The sequence below is a fragment of the Monodelphis domestica genome, chromosome 2 (assembly GCF_027887165.1).
Source record: "Monodelphis domestica isolate mMonDom1 chromosome 2, mMonDom1.pri, whole genome shotgun sequence".
NCBI classification, from domain to species: domain Eukaryota; kingdom Metazoa; phylum Chordata; class Mammalia; order Didelphimorphia; family Didelphidae; genus Monodelphis; species Monodelphis domestica.
In genome coordinates, this window is record NC_077228.1 from 282,297,500 (window position 1) to 282,321,230 (window position 23,731).

At 38.4% G+C, this 23,731-nt stretch overlaps 1 protein-coding gene across 9 annotated transcripts in view; it reads left to right on the plus strand.

Annotated features, from left to right (window-relative positions):
- The window catches only part of NFYA (nuclear transcription factor Y subunit alpha), a 28,087-nt gene extending 12,934 nt beyond the window's left edge, over window positions 1-15,153 (plus strand). For all 9 annotated transcript variants that reach the window (XM_056818191.1, XM_056818193.1, XM_056818187.1 and 6 more), the window contains 6 exons: window positions 932-1,063; window positions 1,538-1,643; window positions 3,757-3,923; window positions 5,646-5,819; window positions 6,550-6,651; window positions 12,342-15,153. In XM_056818191.1, coding sequence (XP_056674169.1) covers window positions 932-1,063; window positions 1,538-1,643; window positions 3,757-3,923; window positions 5,646-5,819; window positions 6,550-6,651; window positions 12,342-12,395 — 735 coding nt within the window. In that variant the 3' untranslated portion in view covers window positions 12,396-15,153. The remainder of the gene's footprint in view (window positions 1-931; window positions 1,064-1,537; window positions 1,644-3,756; window positions 3,924-5,645; window positions 5,820-6,549; window positions 6,652-12,341) is intronic.
- The last annotated feature ends 8,578 nt before the right edge of the window (window positions 15,154-23,731 follow it).

Here is a 23,731-nt window from a genome sequence, read left to right on the forward strand (position 1 = left end):
CTTGGAAATTGAAGGGATGTCTATCAATTGAAGAATGGCTAAACTAGTTGTGATTTGTGATGGAATGATTATGATGGAATACTATTGTGCTTAAGAAGTGATGAAGGGAATGGTTTCATAAAAACCTGGGAATTCCTATATACCTGATGCAGAGAGAAGTGCAGAACCAGGAAGACATTGTACACAGTAATAGCAACATTCTAATGATGATCAGCTAGAAAAAACTTAATAGCTACTTTGATCAAAGTAACAATCCATGACATTTCCAAAGGACTCTGGATGGAAAAATGCTATCTACTTTGAGAGAGAAAACTGATAAACTCTGACTACTAATTGAAGCAAATTTTTGTCATTTTATTTTTTTTCTTGCCTTCCCACCCTCTATGAGTAATACAGAAATGTGTTTAGCATGATCTCATGTGTATAATAGGTATCATTTCTTGCCTCCTTGCCGGGTAGGGGAGAGACTGGAGGGAGGTAATTTGTAATTCAAAATTTTTTAAATGTCAATTTAAAAGTTTTTAGTTCTTTCCTTTTTTTCTTGTTTAAGAAAATTACTTCCCATGGCCTCAGTGCTCTAGAAGAAATCCTACATTTATCTCAGTAATTTCTTCTAGCATTTCCTTGGCCAATTATGGTTGGAGCTTTTGGTATGTGTTCCTTCTAGCTCTGCCTCTAGGATCCTATGAAATTCATCCTACTTCAAGAACTATCCATTCTTTCTTGAACTAAACTGAAATAAATAAGTTTGCTGTTTTTTTTGTTTGTTTGTTTGTTTTTAATTCAGATTGATGGAGAGGTCAAAGGTAATAGTGCCTCTCATTTCTTTCTTAACATGCCACTTTTCTAAGGAATTGAGAGAAGATAAAATTGAAAGACCAAATGAGGAAAGTTTTGAGATGACTTTTTTTGTCTTTTTACCTTTTTATAGATCCAATTGGTGCAACCAGGACAGATTCAGATTCAAGGGGGTCAGGCTGTGCAGGTGCAGGGTCAGCAAGGCCAGACCCAGCAGATCATCATTCAGCAGCCCCAGACAGCTGTCACTGCTGGCCAGACCCAGGTAATCTTGCTCTTCTAGAATATAGGAAAACGGTTAATTTGAAAGTATTTATAGGCTATACCAAAACATTATATATACCAGACATGAGAAGTTAGTATCTGCAAAAGCTTCCAAAAGATGCAGAATTTGAATTACAGATCTAAAAACTTATTATTTTTAATGGGGAGTGGGTTTAATGGGGAGTTGAAACTAAAGAATCTGAAGATTTGAAACAAGTATCTAATAGAAGGAACAGAAGTTCCAACTTGTATTCTGTTACTGGCAGCTACTCTTGGCCTTTATGTGACTGTTTAATTCTTTCCCTCCAATAAGTAGCCCCTTTTTCTTAAAAGTTGACTTTTAAAAACTAATCCCTTTCAATAAAATATTTATAAAAAGCATATTATCTATTTGGAACCTCCTCTTTTACTTTGAGGATACTTTTAGGAGGATATGTATTGTCTATTGGTGGTACTTATTGTTGTCTTCTTGCAGACTCAGCAGCAGATAGCTGTCCAGGGTCAGCAGGTGGCACAGACTGCAGAAGGTCAGACCATTGTCTATCAGCCAGTTAATGCAGATGGCACTATCCTCCAGCAAGGTATGAGCAACCTGTGTGCCCTTGGATCACTGTGGCACTCTTTTTCAGTTGTGTTGTGTTTCTCTTGGGTAGTTGGCTCACATCTAAAGAAGAGGCATCCAGCTTCCAAGAAATTGTACTTTTCATTCTTCCATATCTTTCTCAGACTTGGGTAGTTTCATTAGTTTTCTTTTATCAAAATAAAGCAATCATTTTTCTAAATGCAATGGGGTTTTCTATGTGGGAAAGTTTATAAAACCTTGGTTTTTGGAATCCTGCTGGTTCAGAACTTGAAAACTGAAAGCAAACATGGAAATGTTTCCAGATATTGGAATTTAAAGGTTGACGATGACTAGAGTTTTAGAAGTAGAAGTTTTGGGTTTATTGGTAGAAAGAAGGTTGTGGTAGAGAGGGATTGGTTTAGTATGTACAAGCATAGTATTTGTAGCCTTGTTGCAGTATCTGATCCTAGGACACTTTCTATTATCTGTTCAAGGTACTGAGAATCTGAATTTTCGTTTATGTTTTGCAGTTGACTTATGACCTTCAGCTGTGTATTGACTGAGTCTCAAGTTCACGACTAATAAAAAGCATGAATATTTATTTCAAAGGGAGAATTTGGTTGGAATCAGACCCAAGTAGATTAGGGCTAGACTATTACCTCCCTTGTTGTGAACTTGATATTTCAGTTAGTATAATATAAGGTTGGTAGCATGGTGTAGTGAATAGATAATTGATCTTGGAGTGAGACATATTCTGGCTCTTTGAAGACCATGGGCAAATAACTTAATTTTTCAGGCGCCTCAAGCAACTCTTTAATATTATAAGTTGAAGAACATGTGCTAAGCTGTATTGGAGAGGGAATTTCCTATACTGGTGAATTCACAGTTCTGCTCCAAAAACCCAAAAGATGATATTTTAGGGATTTTTTTTTCAATCATAGCACATTTTGTTGTAACTGTTCTCAATACAAGTCTAGTACAATATAGCTTTCAATTCAACAGCTATATTAGGCTTGGGATACATAAAAACAAATGCATTCAGGCTGCATTAAATAAAATAAATAAAAGTGTCGTTTCCAATTCTAGACATCTAGTTTTAAGAATGTGTGGGTGGGATTGATATATAGTCTAGAAGAAAGTGACCAAAAATTGTAGAAATTCTGAATGTCCTGTTACTTAAGGAAGTATTGACTGACTTGAATATTGAACCTGGAGAAAAAAAGTCTTTAGGGAAAGAATATACGATCTTCATATATTTGAAGGGCTATCTTCAGATATGGAAGAGGGAACTACCCTTTGTGCTTCAGTGGTCAGAATTGGGACCAATAGGTAGAAGTTATAGGGAAATGTGGATTTCAGCTCACTGTAAAGGACTTTCTATTAGCACCAGCTACCCAGATGCAGCAAACTTTTCAGCTCAGAATTAGTTCATACAGAGCTAGAATATTGTAGAAATAGAATTCCTGCATTGGATGGAAGAGTGAACCAGATAACTTCAAAGGACCTTTTTGATTCTAGGATTTTATAATTTAAAAATACTTAATATTAATACCCTAATCTACATCCTTTGGCTTCTGGACAGTTCTAGCATGATTTAAAAATGTAATTTGTTACAAAGGCTACTTTTATTGGGAAGGCAACTTTTTAAATTATTAAAAAGAAGCAACCTTTACCTTTGAATAATAAAAATTATATTCATAATTAAAGGTAACTTTTGTCCAACATGTAAAGATTTACAAAGCACTTTTTACATATGGTCTCATTGATCTTGAGATCTTGCTTGAAAACAGGACATATCACTGTGGTCAGTCCAACTTGCAGAAGAGATTCTACAGATGCAGATCCTTTAAAAAAAATACTACTCCCCTAAATATGGGAAATGCTCACATGAATATCCCAAATCGTTCCAGCTGCCATGAAGATCGAGTGGGTGCTAGGGCCCAGGCTGGTCCTCTTGGACTCTGTTTAGAGGAAATCAATTTTTACTCGAAAAGATAGAAAGTCGAAGAGATGCCTGCCAATATTTTTTTCCTTTTCTATCAGCTTAGCCACCCTGGGTTAGTGTGTGTTCAGTAGGAGAGACTAACTTTCCTTCACTATGTTTGCACTTAAAAAATGTTTTATTTTCTTAGTTACAGTTCCTGTTTCTGGCATGATTACCATCCCAGCAGCCAGTTTAGCAGGAGCACAGATTGTCCAGACAGGAGCAAATACAAATACAACTAGCAGTGGACAAGGGACTGTTACTGTGACACTACCAGTTGCTGGGAATGTGGTCAATTCAGGAGGAATGGTCATGGTGAGTAATTAGTCCTGTTGTCGCCTCTTCTCTACAGGTTTTGGTACTCAAGTTTCCTCTTGTATAAAATGAAGACATTAGGCTATATCATCCATAAGGTACTGTCTAGGTTTATAATTCTGTGACAACAATTACAATGGAAAGGGCACTGGCTCTGGAATCTGGACCTGGATTTGGTCCCCCACATCTGATCCCACCTGTATGACCTTGGGCAAGTCACCTAATCTTCTTGGGCCTCAGTTTCCTCATCTGTAAAATGAGGGGGTTGGACAAGGTGACCCCTGAGGTCCTTTCCAGCTCTATGATTCTATGATGATCCTCTAACTGGTGGTACAATTTTTTAACTCCAGTGATTCCTTGAAATCTGGATTTATACCTTCTAGAGAGCTGATTTCATTTACAAAAGTTATGTAATACAACTTTGGTATTTGTTCTGGTTCAGAGATCCTATAAAAAGTGATATAAGACTATTTTTATGCACATGAATTATGAAGCTCTGTAAAACTTTTTAGTTAAGGATTTAATTTTAAAGTGAAATTCTTAGTCAGATCCTTCACTAGTAGAGAAATGTGTGTGTGTTGGGGTGGGGGTGGGGAGCCCATTCTGTGCATCCACTCATCCTGCCCTTCTCCTTCCCCCTGCCCTTCATTGCAGGTATTCACCAAGCATTTATTAAGCCCTTACTATGTGCAAGGCTCCGTGCCAAGCACTGGGGACACAAAGATGAAAACAAAACATTCCCTGCTGGCAAGGAGCTTACATTCTATTAGTAGGTGAGAATCTGTATGTTAGTAAATAATTTAGAGTGATTAATCGTTTTAACAAAGGATTTTTTTGAGTTATTGAAGGGTTTTGCTAAAGAAGCCCCTTTAAAACAGCAAACTATAGAATATTTTAATTACTTAATTTACAAAAATATAATTTACATAAAACTATCAGAGAAGGACATTTTAGGTAAACATTGTACAAGAATAACAATGAGATGCTCTCATATATTAGGGAAGAATTGTTCAATCCCATAAGATCTTTGGGCTTCTAGTATTTTATACATAAACAGTTTAACTAGTAACAAAACGAAGGCTTGAATTTGCCATTCTCTGCAGTGGAAAGAATATATAGACTCTTCCTTTGTGAAAAATGAACATGTTACTGGAAATAGAAGGTCCCTCAGGGATCAAATTGGTTTTGAGGGCAGTTTTGTTGGGATAGTTATTTAGCAGGATGATAAAAAAAATGATCAAATGACTTAAGAGACTGGCTCCTATGGACCACAGTCAGCTCTTTAGGACACCAAAAACTCAGTAGAACAAGGCTGTCAGTGGTTAGTTTGAGTTTCACCAGAAATGGCAAGTAAGAATTAGATAATTATTTTTGGTATTTGCTACTGTAGGTTTGAGCTAACATTGTGTGAAGCAGTGATGAATCTGAGTAAATGAGTAAATATTAAGTAAAATGAGATTGGTACATTCTGCCAACATTGATGTGTGTGTACCTTACTGCTGTTTCTGCTGGTATCAGTAATTTCAAAGATAGCCATTAGATGGCAGCAGGTATTCATGGTAGATGAAGCAAGCAGTGGACATGATTTGTTTTGAGATATTTTAAAGCCATCTTTGTGTTTCTTGCTGCAGAAGAAAAGAGGGTAAGCAGGGATCCAGCAACTCTGCTTTGTCAGGGCCTTTTTGCTGCTATTTAGTTAGTTCTGGGTTCTTTCTTACTCAGATGGTACCAGGGGCAGGTTCTGTGCCTGCTATCCAGAGGATCCCCTTGCCTGGAGCAGAAATGCTTGAAGAGGAGCCCCTCTATGTAAATGCTAAGCAGTATCACCGCATTCTTAAAAGGAGACAAGCTCGAGCCAAACTAGAGGCTGAAGGGAAAATCCCCAAGGAAAGGAGGGTAAGTATATCTTTACAAAGAGTTTAGAAGAAGTACACTGGAGACAACTAGGTGGCTCACTAAATAGAAAGTCAGGCCTGGAGATGGGAAGTCCTGGGTTCAAATGTGACCTCAGATTCTACCTAGCTATTTGATCCTGGACAAGTCGCTTCAATTACCTAGCCCTTAACAATTTTCTGTCCTGGAACCATTACTTATTATCAATTCTAAGACAAAAGGTAAAGGTTTAACAAAAGAAGTAGTACACCAGGGCTGCTTTTGACCATAAGTTAATCATCTTACCATCAATCTCTTTCCCTTTTGACTTTTCTGGAAATTTACCTATAGTAATTTTCCTTATCTTCAATGATAATAATATTTAATCATTGCTAATAACCTAGGCATTAATTTGGTATGAGCATTGTCTTCTATGTTTATATAAATTGTAAGAAGAAAGACAGGAAGAAGGCTATATTGATATTAATAAATTTTGACATTTGGGATCACAGAGTTAAAACCTAATTTTTCAAATAAGCTTTACTTGCTAATAGTACTCAACTGTTTGCCAGATTTTCCTCCCAGTTATTCTCTGTATTTCCCACTGAATTAAAAGTATACTATTTACATTACACATTTTAGGTACTTAATAAAATGTTTATTGAATTGAAGCTGTTTTAAGGGGGGAAATTATGCTTAAATAATCGAGCTCTCTAAGCAAATAGCTAAGTAGAAGGCTCTCTTATCATTGCAGAAATACTTACATGAGTCTAGGCATCGTCATGCCATGGCGAGGAAGCGTGGAGAAGGTGGTCGATTTTTCTCTCCAAAGGAAAAGGATAGTCCCCACATGCAGGTAATGATAAAAGTAATAAGAAAAACATATGACCTAAATCTAGCATTTTGGGGTGCTTGCAACACACTTTTCATGGATTATCCCATTTGACTTAATGAGGTAAGTAATACAGTTATTCAAAAATCATTTATTGGGGGCAACTAGGTGACTCAATGGATAGAAACCAGGCCTGAAGATGGGTATTCCTGGGTTCAAATGTAGCCTCAGGCACTTCCTAGCTGTGTGACCCCCTGGGCAAGTCACTTAACTTCCATTGCCCTTACCATTCTTCTGCCTTAGAACCAATACAAAGTATTGAAGGTATGAGCTTAAAAAAATTTCAAAGGCATTTCTTAAATACTTGCTATATGCCAGGTACTAGAGAAAGAAAGCTAAGGCTATCCCTGCCCTCAGATCACTTATATTTATTGAGGGTGGAAACATGTAGTCAGTCAATAGTCAACAATTATTAAGGGCTTTCTATAATTGTTGGCTGTTGTTTTTATTTTTTAAATCTTTATTCCTGACATTTTACCTTGATACCAGTCACACATTTCCAACTGCCTTTAGAATGTTAATTGGTCACTTCAAATTGAGCAGTCTAGAACTACACTCATTATTTTAACCTCAAACACTCTTCCTCAATTATTTTGTCATTTAACAGTTTTTATCCTTCCTGCCCAAGCTAGGACCTTGATATCACCTGACCACCCTCTTTCTTCACTCCCTGTATATAACTTGAGTAGGATTTAAATTAATATTCAATGCTTCAAGTAATATTTTTTATAAAGTTTATTATCTGGCAAAATAGAACCAAATGACTAAGTTTTCTACCTGCTCAAAAGTCCCAGACCACCAAAGCCGCCACAGGAAGGAAAGAGAGTGAGACATGGAACTGTACCCAATTTATATCCTGTCTACATCAGCACATAATGACAGGAAGGAGAGTGGGGTTCTGGGAATTATAGTTTTGCTGGGGATTGTAGTTTTTTAGGATAACAGATTCTAATTACACACTTGTCACTAAGTCCTTTTTGTTCTCTTATCACAGTGTTTGTAGAGTTCATCCTGTCCTCTTAATTCTTACCTGGGATTGGACTTAAATAACTTCAGTAGCCTCCTGATTGCTTTTCTGTCTTGAATCTATCCTATACAGCACCATTGGCAGATTGTTTCCTAAAACATGATTTTCATCATATCCTTACTGGGCTGAACATGGGCACTTCATTTCCTATGAAATTAGGTCTACTGCCTTTTGCCCAGTTTTGTAAATGACAAGACTTGAGGGAAAAAAAACCAATGGAAACAAACAAAATCTTATGTTGATCAAAGAACAAATCCTAGAAAGCATAGATAATTTCTTTTAAAAATTTAGAATTATAAGAAGAAAAGAAAAATTATAAGCTACCATCAGCCATATGAAACAGTACTCCCTAGTAATAAGAGAAATGTATGTTCAGCCTGCCCTATCTGCCAGGCATATAACCAACATGCATATCGTGGAAAAGCCTTTGGGGGACGTCCTCTGGCTTACACACCTTTTGAACATCTACAGATAGATTTCATTACAATGCCAAAGGCTGGACGTTATAAATTTTGTCTAGTAATTGTAGATCAACTAACCAGATGGCCGGAAGCATTTCCTACGACCCGAGCCACAGCAGATTTTGTTGCAAAGATACTTTTAAAAGAAATTATTCCTCGTTTTGGCCTACCAGCACGTATTGACTCCGATAGAGGGAGTCATTTTACCGATTCTGTCTTAAATCAAATATATTCTTGCTTGGGGATAACTCCAAAATTCCATGTTCCATATCACCCCCAGAGCTCAGGCCAAGTGGAGAGGATGAATAAAGAACTTAAGACTATGATTGGCAAATTATGCACTGAGACCCATTTAAAATGGCCTGAAATTCTCCCTCTGGCCGTATTTTATCTTAGAAGCAGGCCTAGAGGAGACTTACATATTTCACCATTTGAGATGCTTTTTGGACATCCGCCTATACAGGCTAAGCCTTTCTCCCCGGCTTATACATCGCTATTAGGGGGAGATATTACTATTGCTTCCTATATACAGGAGTTACAGCACAAACTACGTGAACTTCATGAATCCGGAGCTGCAGTACAAGCTGGACCATTAGACTTTTCTCTGCATGACCTGAACCCAGGAGATAAAGTTTATATCAAGAATTTCAAGCGAACTGGAGCAACTGAACCTTCATGGGAAGGACCATTCCAAATATTATTAACTACTCCAACATCTATAAAGATTGGAGAAAGAGACTCTTGGATTCACTGCTCACATGTGAAGAAAGCATCTTCTGCTGAGACTGATTGACTCTATCCTATCATATGAATTGTGACTCTATCTTATCATATGAATTGGAGATAATAATCCATAGACAAATGGATGCTGTTTTTTTTTCTCAAGAATATATTGAATTACTGATTTTTTTTCTTATTTTTTCTTATTTCTTTTCTTTTATTTTTTATCAGAATATTTGATTTTTTTTCTCATTTTTTGTACTGAAGGTACACATAATTAATATTAATATTTTTTTCCCTGCAGTAATACAAGTTAATATATATACTCTTGCTATAATAGCAATATATGCCTAAAAGCTTTAAACTATGGGAACCTGCCATTTATTGATAAAATATTATAGGACTGTGATTAATGTTTGTGTCTGATTCCAGGAAAAGGGATAAAAACAAGGAGCACAGACAAAACCTGAATAGTGCCAATAGAGCACACAAGAAATATTAAAGTGAGACTCGAGGTTGCGACGCTTAACTTATGTTTAAGTCGTAGGACTTCCTTGTATCTACACTCTTTTCGAAGTACTCAAACAAGTACAAAGCTTGACTATCATGATGGCTCCCTATATCTCTGAAGGAAAAAAATCAGACAAGGGGAATGACATTTCCCCATCAAAATAGAATTCTAATTCTTTCCTTCTTATATTATGGCAACTTCCTGTAGTCTTGGCTACAAATGGCTAAGTGAAATATTACTGCATTCTGTCCTACATACTTGTGGGATGGAAATTACTTTAAACTGGACCTATACAAGGTCTATTTTGAATTTTTCTTATGTTTTTGATTATTTTTCTATTCTTTTGATAATTGACACATACACCCCCATAACTGAACATTGCATTCTGAGCTAAACTTGATATTTTTTGTTTTAAATACTTACTTCAGGGGGGATTGTATTTTAATTTAAAATCTAAGAATTTTTTGAATTGTATTTTTATAAAAATCCAAGACTTTTGTTTAAGATTTTACTGTTATAAAAAATTCAAAGATTTTGATTTTGTTCGAGAAAAGATCTTCAAGAAAGAAGCTTGAAACTTTTATATCCAGAGAATGAACTGTTGCAGAAAGATGCCGAAACCCTACACTTCATCAAGAAGATCAAGAATGAACTTTGGATGTGATTGATTGGACTGAACTTTTGATTGAACATTTATTGTAACTGTACACATTTATGCCAAAAGGGACTGCCCCTAATTTGGCTTTCTGTCAATGCGCCTAGCAAACATTGGTTTTGCTTTCTTTTCTTTTCTATTTCCTCTCTCACTATTCTAATTTCTCTTAGAAAATTGAATATTGTGTATATCTTTAGTTAGAAGTGAATTTAGAACTACAAAATGATTATGTTAAATGATCAATGGGGAGACTAGTCTCCCAATGATCATCAGGGGGGATTGTAAACCTTAAAATTCCTTAGACTTATAAATGTTGGAAATTTCACCATTGGGATATTTCATACTTGGAAAATTTCTTGCTGATAGTCTATTGGAATGGGAACCCCATTGGCATGGGAGGTTCCTTCTCTTCCCTTCTTAAGATTACTTCAGGACAGAAACCTTTTGCTGAACAATGGAGAGGACTTTGACCTATGCTTAAGCATAGAACAGGAACTTCTTTGAGTCATGATTGATTTTAGAATTGATACAATGGAGATACTTGGAATCAATCTCCACCCTATTCAATCCTAACAGGATTGAGTAAGGGCTGCAGCCTAGATCAAAATTTAATTATTCCAATCTCTACCCTACTCAGGTTAACAGGATTTAGAAAGGACTGTAGCAAAGGAGCAAAGATTTAATCATTTGAAAATATGACCTTCAACAGACATGTGCAAAGCCTCTGGGCGGTCCTGGGTTAAGCTGGAGCCTCCATTGGCACAGGGAAATTGATGGACAGTGATTGGTAGATGTGAGAACTGAGGGGAGGCAACTTGGATGGTTTCCTTAAAGATCAGGGGGGTCTGGAGACTCGGGGAGGTGTTGAGAAGTTGATGGGAGTGGTGGCAGTGTACTCTGAGAAGCTTGCTCTGAAGGAAGCTGAAGGTGGGGGCCTCTGAGACTGTTTCTCCATTTTGGTCACGTGAGTAATAGGGACTGATCTCCTTTCTTTGCCCCAGCTATCTAAGGGCTTGGGCCTTTTGGCCCAGCCTAAACAGAAGGGGTATTTAAGCCCTATTCCTTTCTCTCCCTTTTTCTCTCTCTCTATCTCTAATTCCTTTCTTCCTCCTATTGTAATTAAACTCCATAAAAGATTGACTGCAAACTTGAGTTTTCATTTAGGAATTACATAGCTGAATTCCTTGGCAACCTTAAATTAATATATATCAGTCTTTTAAAGTGATTCCCTTGTAACAGGTTCCACTTCACACATCAGATTAACAAATATGAAGAAGTGGAAAATGACAATGGTTGGAAGGGCTATGGGAACAGAGAGGTACACCAGTTCATTGGTGATCTAATCCTTATAAAATGTCATTAAACTACATACCTTATAACCCAGCAATACCATTATTGTGGTAAGGATATTGACTGGGAAATGAACCATAAGTGCAAAAATAATACAGCCTTGATAAAGTTGAGTGAAGATCCCCATAATTGCGTATTAGCCAGCAACTCCTGTATATGTCTCCTCCATCCATTTCAAACAAAAGGTCATTCTGATTCAGTCCTGCCAGTCAAGGCCACAGTAAGATAGATATAGCATTGATTCATTTGGGCAGAGTTCCCTTGCCGCCATGTGTCAAATCTGAGAGATTCCTGATTTCTCATGTTGCTGACTTTTTGTGCTTAGAGGAAGAAGAAACTGTTTCAACAGTTGCAGCCTCAGTTCTCTGGACCAATTAAGTCCTAAACCTGGTTTCATTATCTTTTAAGGAAATGTAAACTTATACTACCTGCCAGGTACAGGTACAAGGTGTTCCTTCCATAAGCTAAAGACCGGGACTGTCTTACGTTTCCCTTATAATTCCTACTAGGGACATAGTTGACATTTGTAAGTGGCTGTTTATTGAAAAATGTGTTGTCTCCATCTCTTTAATTTGTAGGCTATGCCATCATTCCTTTTTTTTTAACCTTTACTTTCTGTCTTAGAATCAGTCCTGAATATCAGTTCTAAGGCAGAAGAGCAGTAAGGGCTAGACAATTCAAGTTAAATGACAGGGTCACACGGCTACAAAGTGTCTTGAGGCCAAATTTGAATCCAGGTCCTCCTGACTCCACACCTTGCTTAGGTGGCTCAGAGCCACCTAAGTGCAAACAGTGGACAGATGAACTTTTTTTTAATCATGTGTTTTGTTTTTTCATAAAGCTTTCTTTTTCTATGAAGACTAATTGTGAAAATCGATTGGGGAGGAAAAAATGATGGTTTTTATTGTTTGTTTGTTTGTTTGTCTACAGGATCCAAATCAAGCAGATGAAGAAGCAATGGCACAAATGATTCGAGTATCCTAACCAAAAGCAGAGAGAGTGAGCTGATCCAGGTTCCTCTCCACTGTGTCCCATTATCCCAGGAATTGAGCAGGCCTTCCAGTGGGACACTCATGATCACGTTCTGCCCTTTCCTACAAAACAGAAACCACTTAATTTTTAATAAGTGGTTTGACCTCATAATTGCAGTGATCTCTGGCAAATTGAAATTCCAAGGACTCTGTCCCACCCCTCTCAGTCAGGACTTGAGACTATTGATGACATTACTATTTCATGTATTTGGATGGTACAAGAGACAAAAAGCCAACCTGACAGTACCATAAGTGGCACTTAATTTGACTGGTGAAGCAGGACCATCCCAGGGAAGAAATACTGCTCGATCATTAGCAAGACTACAATCGGGGAAACCACAGCCCACTTCTTCCCACTTGGAGTTTGGTTGGTCTCCTCCATCCATGAAGTTGAAGATTTTATGTGTGACCAACAGAATGAACATGTTGCATGCAGAGATGACTTTCAGGCAGAAGAGATTTCCATCCTGTGATGTGTAAAGAACATTGTTCCCTATGAATAAGGTTCAATCAACCCATGATTATAGCAGGAACCTCAATCAACCTGTTAGGCTTAATGCCAACAGAAAAAATGCACCTCTGGAGTAAAAGAATCAAAGGCTTACTGGCATTTTAAAATGCTTCTCTTCTCAGCTTAGGTGGTCTTACCTGCCTTTCCACTGAAAATGGAACTGATTGTAGAGAGAGCGCCTGGATCACAAATTTTCTCATTTTTTTTCCCCATAAGGTTCATGGGTGGCCAGTCCTAGAAGCTGCCATCCCTGGAAAAGAAAGCAAAGGAATTATTTCAATTCTTTTTGTGTTCAAATGCTGAGAACATTTTCAGTCAGGGAAGTGTCAAGAGAGCAAAACTGTAGGTTGCTGATCACAGACTATATAAAACTGTCCTCCTTTGGCAGCACTTCAGGAATAGAAGGGAGAATGCAATGATTTGTTATTTTGAATAATATGTGTGAGTGTGTGTGTGTGTGTGTGTGTGTGTATATGTATGTGTGTTTTTTATAACATGATTCAGTAGAGACCTGGGGTAGATCATTAGAAAGTCAAGTGAGGAACAGATTCATACTAAAACCTAACCTAGCAAGGGAGTAGAAATGTATTTACCATCTTTAGTCTGAGATTTGTTTTTTTAGTCCTTGGCCATTTCCAAAAACCATTGTTTTACCCAGGTGCCATGGTTATTTTCCATACTTACTTATTGGAGCCAGTAATGAATTCTGTTCCTACAATAGTTTTTGTTTTTTTTTTAATCCCCTTGGCAGCTGGTATATGAATGCCTTTTTCTATCTACTTTCCCCATTTAATATGCAACCCTTATACTTTGATTCAAGGGTCTTGTACAGAAAGACTTTCACATTGTACCCTTACTGTGGGACCAAACTGGAAATAATTTCTGGAGCCCCCTGAACATCAGGAATGGAACCGGGTTACCAGATCTGAGTGTCCATCATTAATGCGAGCTTCCATATATTGAGCCTTGCAATACAGAGAATTAATGTGATGGTTTTAAAAGGAGTCACTGTCTATTGAACAAAAGTGGTTAAAAATGCCGAGCATTTCTACTGAAAAGCAGTTGGAGCAAAGTATAAATAAGGGGGAAGGAATCCTTTCTCGTTTTTGTCTTCCCTGTAAAAATGTTACATGAAGAAGGGAGGGAAAACAAAAATCTTTAAAAGGATATGAATCAAAAATTAAGGGCTGTTACGGGGACAGTGGCAGAGGGCTGGCTGGATGGATGGGTATATCTCCCTCATCCCAGTACTAATAAGTTCTGGAATCCATGTTCCCAGTGTGGCTTCCAGATGTTAGGCGGTTCCAACCCTTTCCAAGGCCCCCTTGGGAATTGATTTTTTTGTTCCACAGTTTCAGAGTCTCGTCTTACTTGCTAAGAACAAAGTTTGTATGATGATGATAAAACTGAAGGGGTTCAGATTCCTGGTTTATCTTTAGGATCTAGTATTAAAAGAGGAAGCCCCTCAAACTTGATCTCTAAAGCTCAAGCTCATTAAGAAAAGCAATTTTAAAACTGTATTTATTTATGTTTGTAAACTTGTACATAGTAACAACCCTGCAAATGTTCTGTTACTCGATTTTACATCTTTTAGGTTCTTTTAGGGTTTTTTGTTGTTTGGGAGTTTTTTGTGGGGGTGGGGCGGGAGGAAAATACTTCTATTTTCAGTTTGACTTTTACATTTATGTGTCAGGTCCCTTTTTTGTTGTCATCTTGAAACACCATGAATTTGCAAGGAGAGTTTGGGGTTTGGGAGATTTTTGTTGTTTATTTGCTCCTAGGAAATCTTTCCTTGTTTGCAAGTATGACTGTTCTAATGAACTTAAAATTGAAAAAGTGGGTGACTGGATGAATGAATAATTGGTATAATGTATAGTGTTATACTTCATTTGAGTATTTTTTTGCAGGATAATTGAGTGTGTATGTATATATAAATATATATTTTTAAGTGCATTGTTACATAAAACACGTCCATGTCTATACCGCTGGACCAGGGGAACGTTTTCTGGGTTGTGGGTGCCTGTTAATAATGTCTTGGCTTTCATTTGTGACCTTAAGCTATATGAAGGTTTTTCCCCCAAGGAAGAGGGGAGTACAGGTGATCATTGGTGACATTGGAATTCAGAGTAATTTCCCATTGTTATTATTTTTTAAAAGAAATTTATAAAAATATTAAAATAAAAGTTTGCGTTTTAGGGAATCACTTTTATTCCTTTGACTCCTTCTGTCTTGTATTCATAAATCTTTCTTAAAACCCATACCTTCTATATTAGAATGGATGGATACTAAGTATCAGTGCCAAGGCAGAAAAGGAGTAAGAGTTAGGCAATTGGGATTAAGTGACTTGCCGGAGGTCATACAGCTAAGAAATCTGAAATAAAATTTACTTCCTGTCTTCAGGCTTGGCTACCTAGTCACTTAGCTTCCCCTAACTTGTTTATGTGATGTTCCCTTAGTCTATATCATTGTGTTGTTATAGTGGTCTGAGATGGCAATTAATTTTGTAAGATTTGCTTTTTTTCTTGGACTCATCATAGATTGAAGTCAGTTTGCTTTTCCAAGAGATAATACAAAAGTTAGGTTTTATTCAATATAGATCCAGTTGGGAGATTTTCTTTAAAGATACTAAAAACCAACTAGGTAATATAGTGCATAGAGGAATCAGAAAAACCTAATTCAGTTATGGCCTCAAGACACTAGTCATGTGACCTTGTACAAATCATATGGACTGAGAATGCACAACCATATTTGGTGATCTGAGCAGGTGTTGTTCAAGAGTTTGCATACCAGAAGAGCTATGATTTAGAGCAACTCTAACTGCTGATCTGCTCAGAGTGGATGCTTGATAGCAAGCATGGGATGGGTTTCTTGATGGGTATTCTATGCCCCATTATGATACAGCTTGGATGCCATCTTGCAGTGGGCCACAACATCCAGCCTCCCCTCTATCTTGGTTACTGGCCATCACATGGAATAATTTTCACATGAAACCTTTCAAGGTCAGCCAGTTTCCAAGTTAAAATAATTTACTCCCAGACCTCAGTGCATCTCATTGGGCTGGCTTTTGTTGGAGACAAAGGTGGAGACGAGCTCTTGGTTCATTAGTAAACAAGAACTCTCAGGTGATAAAGTCAACAAGCTCTGACTGCCATTTTGGACTGCAGTGACCCAGCCATGTATTGGGAAAGAAAAGAACCTCTTGGCATCCTTAAGACCTACTTCTTGTGATAAAGTAACAAGGAAGGGGCTGAGATCTACCTCTGTGACTACTTACAAATCAAAGATCTCCAAGGGAGGGACTGAGTTATGACATCCCAAGGGGTATAGGTCCGTGAGCTCTCACCTGCTTCTACTCTCTTTAGCCACTACATCTGGACTTCTGCCTAGCTGCTCTCATTTGATCCAGCTTTGCTCGCTGGCACAGCTCCCAGTTTGGTGTTTGTTCAGACTGGAGGGAATTCCCTGGCTAGTTAGATTTTCTTGAGGGATTTATCAATAAATTAATTTTAAAATTAAGAAATAGAACTTCCAGCAAATTTCAGTTGCTACAACCACCTAGTAATGGCAGCACAAGAGCAAGCTGCCTGGAAGACATATGACCTTGATGTGGCCAACTTCTATTTGTTGCTGAAATTGGGAGCATCTTCCAGGAAGGTGAGGCCTGGGCCCTTGTCTGCTTATCCTGCTTCAACCCAAATGACTTATATGACATCTCTATTGGCTACCTGGATGATCATGCCAGCTACACCACCTACCTTGTTCCTCTCTATTGACTATGAGACCTTATAGGCCCTGGCCAGATGTCAATAAATAGTCAAAGAGGACTACAGGCCCTGGGTGCCTTCCAGATTCTGGCAGATGGTAAAGTAGGATTGGTATCCTACTGAGGTAGTGATCTCAACCTATGGTGAATCTCCTAAGAGTCCTCTGGCACCCTTGACAACTCAACAACTGCCACTATTCATTAGTTCATAAATAGAGTGTACCTACACTAGTGAGCATGAATGCCAGAGAATTTTTTTTACCTTTATCATCACCTTTAGGGCTTCTGCGTTCTCTATCCTAGCCCTATTAGTCTATCTACCATGTAAATGAGGAGACTGCCTGACTGATGCCAAAACATGCTTCAATCCACTGGTGACAAAATCAGGTGTCATCCATGCTGTGACCAAGCTCCTACAATGGGTGAAAGGAGGACCGATGGTATCTGCTACCCTCCAATTACTCAATTATCCCCCACCCAGCCTACCATGGGACTCATAGACTTTGATACTTTAGAGAATGGCCTTTGAGCCCCGGCTGTAAGTAACTGCCCCTTTTCACAATATGCTGGCCTGGGGAACAAGAAGGTGGTGGTTGTATTGAATAATTCTTTCCTGGCTTGTCTCAAGGAGGGGGGGATGGAGGTATGTGTGCTCAAAATACTAGGCATGTGAGAACACTATTATTCTTTGGGAACCATTCTTTGGCCTCCTTACTACTATGACCTGAAGACTGAGGTGACCAGGTTTCCTCAGGAAGGCTCTGAAGTTTTGTCTGTGGGCATGTGTCCATAAGTCTCTCTGGGTGTGTTTTTTTCCATTTCTCAGAGTCACTGGGTATGGGGTAGGTGGATCTGTCTGGTGTTCTCTAGGGATTTAGCTTTCTGTGTTGCTATGAAGGTGTGTATTCTGTGTAGTTATGACTCTGAGAACAATTATGAGGGTCCTTTTGTGTGACCTTTACAGGCTATTCCTGGGTGGGCTCACCTTTCAGAATATTGTTCCATATGATTGTTTCAGTACTATTTGTGAGTTACCAAGTGCATCATCTTGCCTCCTTCTACAACATGACCCAATTCTTTCTGGCTTTAGGCTCCATCTCTTCCCAACCCCCAAACCCCCAGACAATCTGACCTTTGATAAGGGGCATTCTTTTGACATCCCAAGACACTAACTTTCATAAATAATTTCATAAATTAAAAAAAACTTTGCATAGTATAATAAAACATTTTAAATTAAAAAATAAAGTAGTAAGTTGAAAATTATATTTCGTGTAGAACCAACCAATCTAGAAGTTGTTATCTAATATCTCTTAGGTACTGAGTATACAAAGAATGAAACAACCCCTCTAATGGATCTTTTGTTCTAAAAAGAGAAACAAGAAATACATGAATATAAAGAGAATAAATACAAAGTAGTTAAAAATAAAGTAGTTTGTGAGGAAGAGCAATGGAAAGGGGGAGAGTTCAGGGATGGCTTCATATAGAAAAGATGCTTGAGCTATGCCTTGAAGATAGGGTTTGGGGGCAGCTAGGTGGCTTAGTGGATTGAAAGGCAGGCCTAGAGATAGGAGATCCTGGGTTCAAATTTGACCTCAGGTATTTCCTAGCTGTGTGACCCTGGACAAATCACTTAACTTTCACTTTCTAGCCCTTACTACTCTTCTTCCTTGGAGCCAATGCACAGTATTGATTCTAAAATAGAAGATAAGGTTTATTTTTTTTAAATATGAAGATAAGGTCTATGTGACAGAGGTAAGGAGGGAGTGTATGACAAGACATGAGGAACAGCCAATACAAAGTCAGAAGTGAGATGACAGTGACATATATTAAAAATAGGCAGTTTGACTGGAAAAGAAAAAATAGGCAGTTTGGCTGGGAAAGAGAATGGCAGAATAAAACTGGAAAATTTGGTTGGGGAAATTGTGAAGGACTTAAAAGTTCAATGAATTTATATTTGTTCCTAAAGTCAATAGAGATACCTCTGGAATTTGTTGATAGTACATGTTCATGCCTGTGCTTATGGAAAATCATTTTACATGGTGTGGAAGATGGACCGGATTGGGAAAAGAAAGACAAATCAGAAACCAATTAGGAGGTTATTGTACCAATTGAGGTGCAAGATAAATAGAACCTAAACCAAGATGGTGAGAAGGGGTCAGATACAAGAGTTTGAGGAGGTAGATGGCAAGATGAGGCAACAGACTGGGTGTGGAAGAGTGAACCATTGAAGATAGTGCCAAGGTTTCCTACTTGACAGACTGGAAGAATGACAGTGCCTTTAACAGAGATAGGGAAGTTTGGAAGATGGCTGGATTTGGGAGGAAAAGATGAGTGCTCTTTTGAATCTCTTGAGTGAGATGTCCAACAGACAAGTAGGGAGGGAGGACTGAAGCCCAGTGGAGACAAAGGCTAGATATATAGATCTGTAAGTTATCTACCTAGATATAGATGAGCCTTCCTTCCAAAGAGAACAAAAAAAGATAAGAATTTCATTTGGATGAGCTCCCTGATGAAATTAATCTAGAAAGAATGTAGATCAAGCAAGAAGAGACGAGGACCCAGTACAGCTTTGGAAAGCTTCTTCCATTAGGAGACATAGATGATGAGCTGAGGAGACTGAAAAGGTGCTTTAAGGAAGGTAAGAGAGAGAGAACACTGCATACAGGAAAGCGTCCAGAAAGAGAGGGAGGGGTGGTTTATGTTTAAATGTTTAAAGAAGCAAATAGGTTAAAAATCAGATCCATCAGATCCAAAAAGATATTGGTAACTTTGAAGAAATTACATTTCAGTTGAATGATGAGGTCAGAAGTCAGATTTCAGGAGGCTGCTGAGTGAAAAGAGGAAATTAAGTAAAATACATAGTTTTGATTTGTTTACTAGGAGTTCGGTTGAGAAAGGAGATAGAAATATATGATGATACTTGCTTGAGGGTATGATAGTGTCCAGTAAAGGTTTTTTTAAAGGATAGGGAAGATGGAAATATTTGAGGGCAATAAGGAAGGAACCAGTAGATAGAGGTTAAAGATTAATAGAAGGGATGATTGAGGTGACAATTTGTTGGAGAAAAAAGAAGGTCATGGGATTAAGGGCACACATTAATGAAGGATTGGCCAGATGAGGGAAAAGGCCAACCTCATTTTCAGATCTCTGGAGAAAGGAAGGAAGTGGGGAATGATGTCACGAGGTTTTGAAAAGAATGGAGGAAAGAAGAGGTAGCCATAGACAAATGAACTATATATCACTGTTCTCAGTAAAGAGATATGGCTTTCATCTGGCAAGGTAAATTGAGTGGAGTGAGCAGGGGGTGGTAAGCTGGCTTTGAGGGTCCAGTTGAAGTTGGGTAACATGAACTTATAAGGTATACAACAAAATTCTGACTTTCTACCACCATTAAAGGAGATGCTTATTTACAAAGTATCTCAAAGGGATTATTTTTCCTTTGGGGTTTTAGATATTCAGTTTAAATACCACCACCTCCAATCTCAGTAAATATAATTAGATGGTCTTTAACCTACTTTCAAAATAATCAGATTTCCAGACCTTCTTTGGAATTGATATTTATACTATTTTAGGCCTGGAAGGGGAAAAAATTAATACTTGGCAGAAGTATTAACCTTCTACTAGTTGCTTTTTATCTAAACTTCTATAGTTCAGTAATTGATTTTCCTGGTGTTAGAAGCTTTGGTTGTTTTGTAAAGTATGGGCTTTAAAAAATGTCCACAGGAACATTAGTGATGTGTAAAGATTAAAATTAATATCTAGTACTCCAAGTATTATATTTAATAACATTTATTAAATATTTATCTTGAAGTATAAGGAAGTAAGGCTAGCAAAAACTCAGAGCCACTCCTCCCTCCTCCACCATGGAACCAGAAAGCACATCGGCGGCAAACGGCAACTGAAAGCTCCCTTCATGTATGGAGACACACAAACAGGAAAAGGAAAAGGGGATTATGGGAAATATAGTCTCTAGGGTTCAAAACTCTAAATCAACACAACCCCCCATGATCCTTTGGGAGACCAGACTCCCCAATGGATCATGAAAACATAACTAGCTTATAACTTGAACTAAAGGTATATACAAATATTACAGTTTTTAAAGGGAAATTACAATAATTTGGGGATAAGAGGAAAATAAATGGGGAAAGGAACAAAACCAATGATAGGTGCATTGACAAAAAGCCAATTAGAGGGCAGTCCCCTTTGGCATAAGAGTGTTCATTCAAAACAAAAGCATTTCAACCCCCCCCCCCAAAGTTCAAATTCTCCATATCTCAAAGTTCACTCTGGATCTTCTAATACAGCATGTGGTCTCTTTAGGCATCTTCATGGCACCTTCTAGATTCTGGGAGGTAGTCTCTTGTTCTAAATTTGGCTCAAATTCAAGTCAAAGTTCACAACAATAACATAGTTCCCCTGAGGAAAATAATAATACATTCCCCCCCTGAGGAGGATACAAGAATGCATGTAGGAATTACACAGGGATACATGGTCGGGTCATAAGGCATATGAATCAAGTATCAAAAAAAAAAACTTCAATCAAAGAAATGAAAATAAAAAATAACTTCTGAGTCAGATAAAAAAAATAGAAGAAGAAAACTTGAAAAAAATTCTGGGAAGAAGGAAAAAAATCACAACTCACAACAGGTTCTTATAGTGATCCATGTCCTATAAGTGTACAAAAATTAGTCACTAACTCAATTTATCAGTCTGGACTACAGTAAGTTGTCACATCATGAGAGAAAATAAAAAAGAGACTAGATCTCCAGACAAATGGGAAATAGAGTTTCCTGGTTTAACCCTTTTCTTCTTTTTGGGGGGACAATGGAGCCAAAGCAAACGATATCATATGCTTGATATAGAGTGTGGTACAAGGAAGTCCTGCATTTAACACATGTTAAACAACCTCAACCTGGAGTCTCACACATGATCAAGTCATTGTGCTTTTTGTGTATAATGTCATAAATCCCCATAGGTTTCCTTCACCTTTTTTTGTGCTTATTTGGCACTTTGCAAATCAAGTTCTGTGCTAAAAATTTATAAGGTGTAAGGATGTATGCATTACTCAGTTCAGTGAGACAAGATCCATAGAGAAACCTTCCAGGGATACAATCCCATTATACTGGAACTTCTTGATCCTGGGATCCATGAACTTATTTTAAAAATATTTTTATAAGTATTTAAATATAATTGGTTTCCTTTGTAAATCTGTGTATCTTTGTGTGTTTAAAAAAGTCTAAGTATGGGTCCCTAAGCTTTACCAGATCATCAAAGGAATACACGACACAAAAATGGTTTCTGAGCCTTTGCATTAGATCCTGATCCTTCTAAAGAAACATGTAGGGCTCCTGTGATTTCCAAGTCATAGCTCATAGATCAAGTTTAATTTTGAACCCCCAAATATATTTGTAATGAAACCACTGCTCTACATATTTATAAAGGTAAAACAGATTCTAATTTCCGATTCCTACCCTTTCCACATGCCAAGCACTGTACAAAGCACTATTCCCTCTTTCTAATGCCTCACCCATGTCTAGTTTTGTCTCATTTTAAACATAGCCCCTTTAATATTTGTTTTTTATATCATATTAATGTTAATCAAGTTAGTTCCAAATTAGCCTTTCCCTTGAAATACATTAAGGGTGGGCACACCTAATGAAATTCAGCAGAGCCATAATTTTTTGATTTATTACTAAAAAAAGTAGAAAAACCAGGATGACTTTCAAATTGTGGTTAATTCATGGATGTGCATCCTGCCTGTCTCCAGGTGCCATATTCTGAGCACAAGGCAGATATAAAGCCAACTTGGAATGCACTCCTGCCAGTAATATGCACCAGCAGGGAGGCAAGAGAAAGAAATTCAGCCTTCTTTGCTTGCTTTTCTTCTAAGCCTTTTCTTCTAAGTTAAGAGAACAACAACAAAAAGACAAGATTTTAGTAACAGACAAAAGAGTATTGCTAGCATTTGCTAAAGGTATAAGAAATGAACCTGAGTCTGCTTTCTTGGAGAAGACAAATAAATCTCTTTTAAAAGAACTTTAGTGAATAGGTCTCATTAGCAGTACACACATGCATAGTGAGAGTAGTACCAGCAGGATTCTGAGTCCCCGGACCGAAGCACCTTGAGGGTCTGGGAAACTGTGTTGCCTTGGGACAGTACTGGAGCACGTGGACCAGGGGGCGGGAACAGTCCCCTCTGCGGTTTTCTATTGGAGAAGACGAAAAGAGATTGCATGCCAATTGGTTGGGAGAGGTAGCGGCTGGGGAGAGGCGGGGCCGCTGCAGGATCAAGACTCTGCTCTTCTCTGTCGCCAAGGCTGGCAGAAACTGGTGCTCGGCCTCATCTTCCTGGTCTTTCCAGGTAGGGCTGACGGCGCTGCTGCCCAAACTGCTGGTGTTCAGGAAGGCCTGGGGCCCAGGGCCCGAGCTCACCCACAGTGCAGGGTGTCCTGTTTGGCGTCCACGTGACTGGTGAGAGCGAGAAGCAACCAGAGACCTGGTGGCAGTTGCAGTGTTAAGGTCCGTTTAGGGGTCCAAAGGAACAGAACAGACGATGCAATCTGCACAGAGAGGTAGTTTATTGTAACACACTTCACACGCGCAGGGAGGAGCCCAAAGGGAGTTCCTCCTCAAGCAACTTTTAAGGCAGGCTTATATACCCTTGGGGCTGACCATGGAGCTTACCGAGGGTCAATATGGTTATCACACAGGGTGGAGAGGTCAATGTGGCTATCACTCAGGGTTCGTTGGCCTAGGAAGGGTGCTTATCTGCACTGGGTTCGTTGGCCTAGTTCCCTTTCATTCCACACTTTTTTTTTTTCTTCAGCGGCTTGGAGTCCTGGGGTCCGTGGTTGTTGGGTGATTATCATGGCTGGAAGTGGTTGGGCCTGTAAATCTTTGGACAGTGCCTGCGCTAGGAGTAGTGGTACTTGTCTTCTAAGGAGGTTGAGTATCAGGGTGACTAGGGGTGGGCCCCCAATAAGTAGGAGTAGGAGTTCGAGTAAGATGCCCCCCG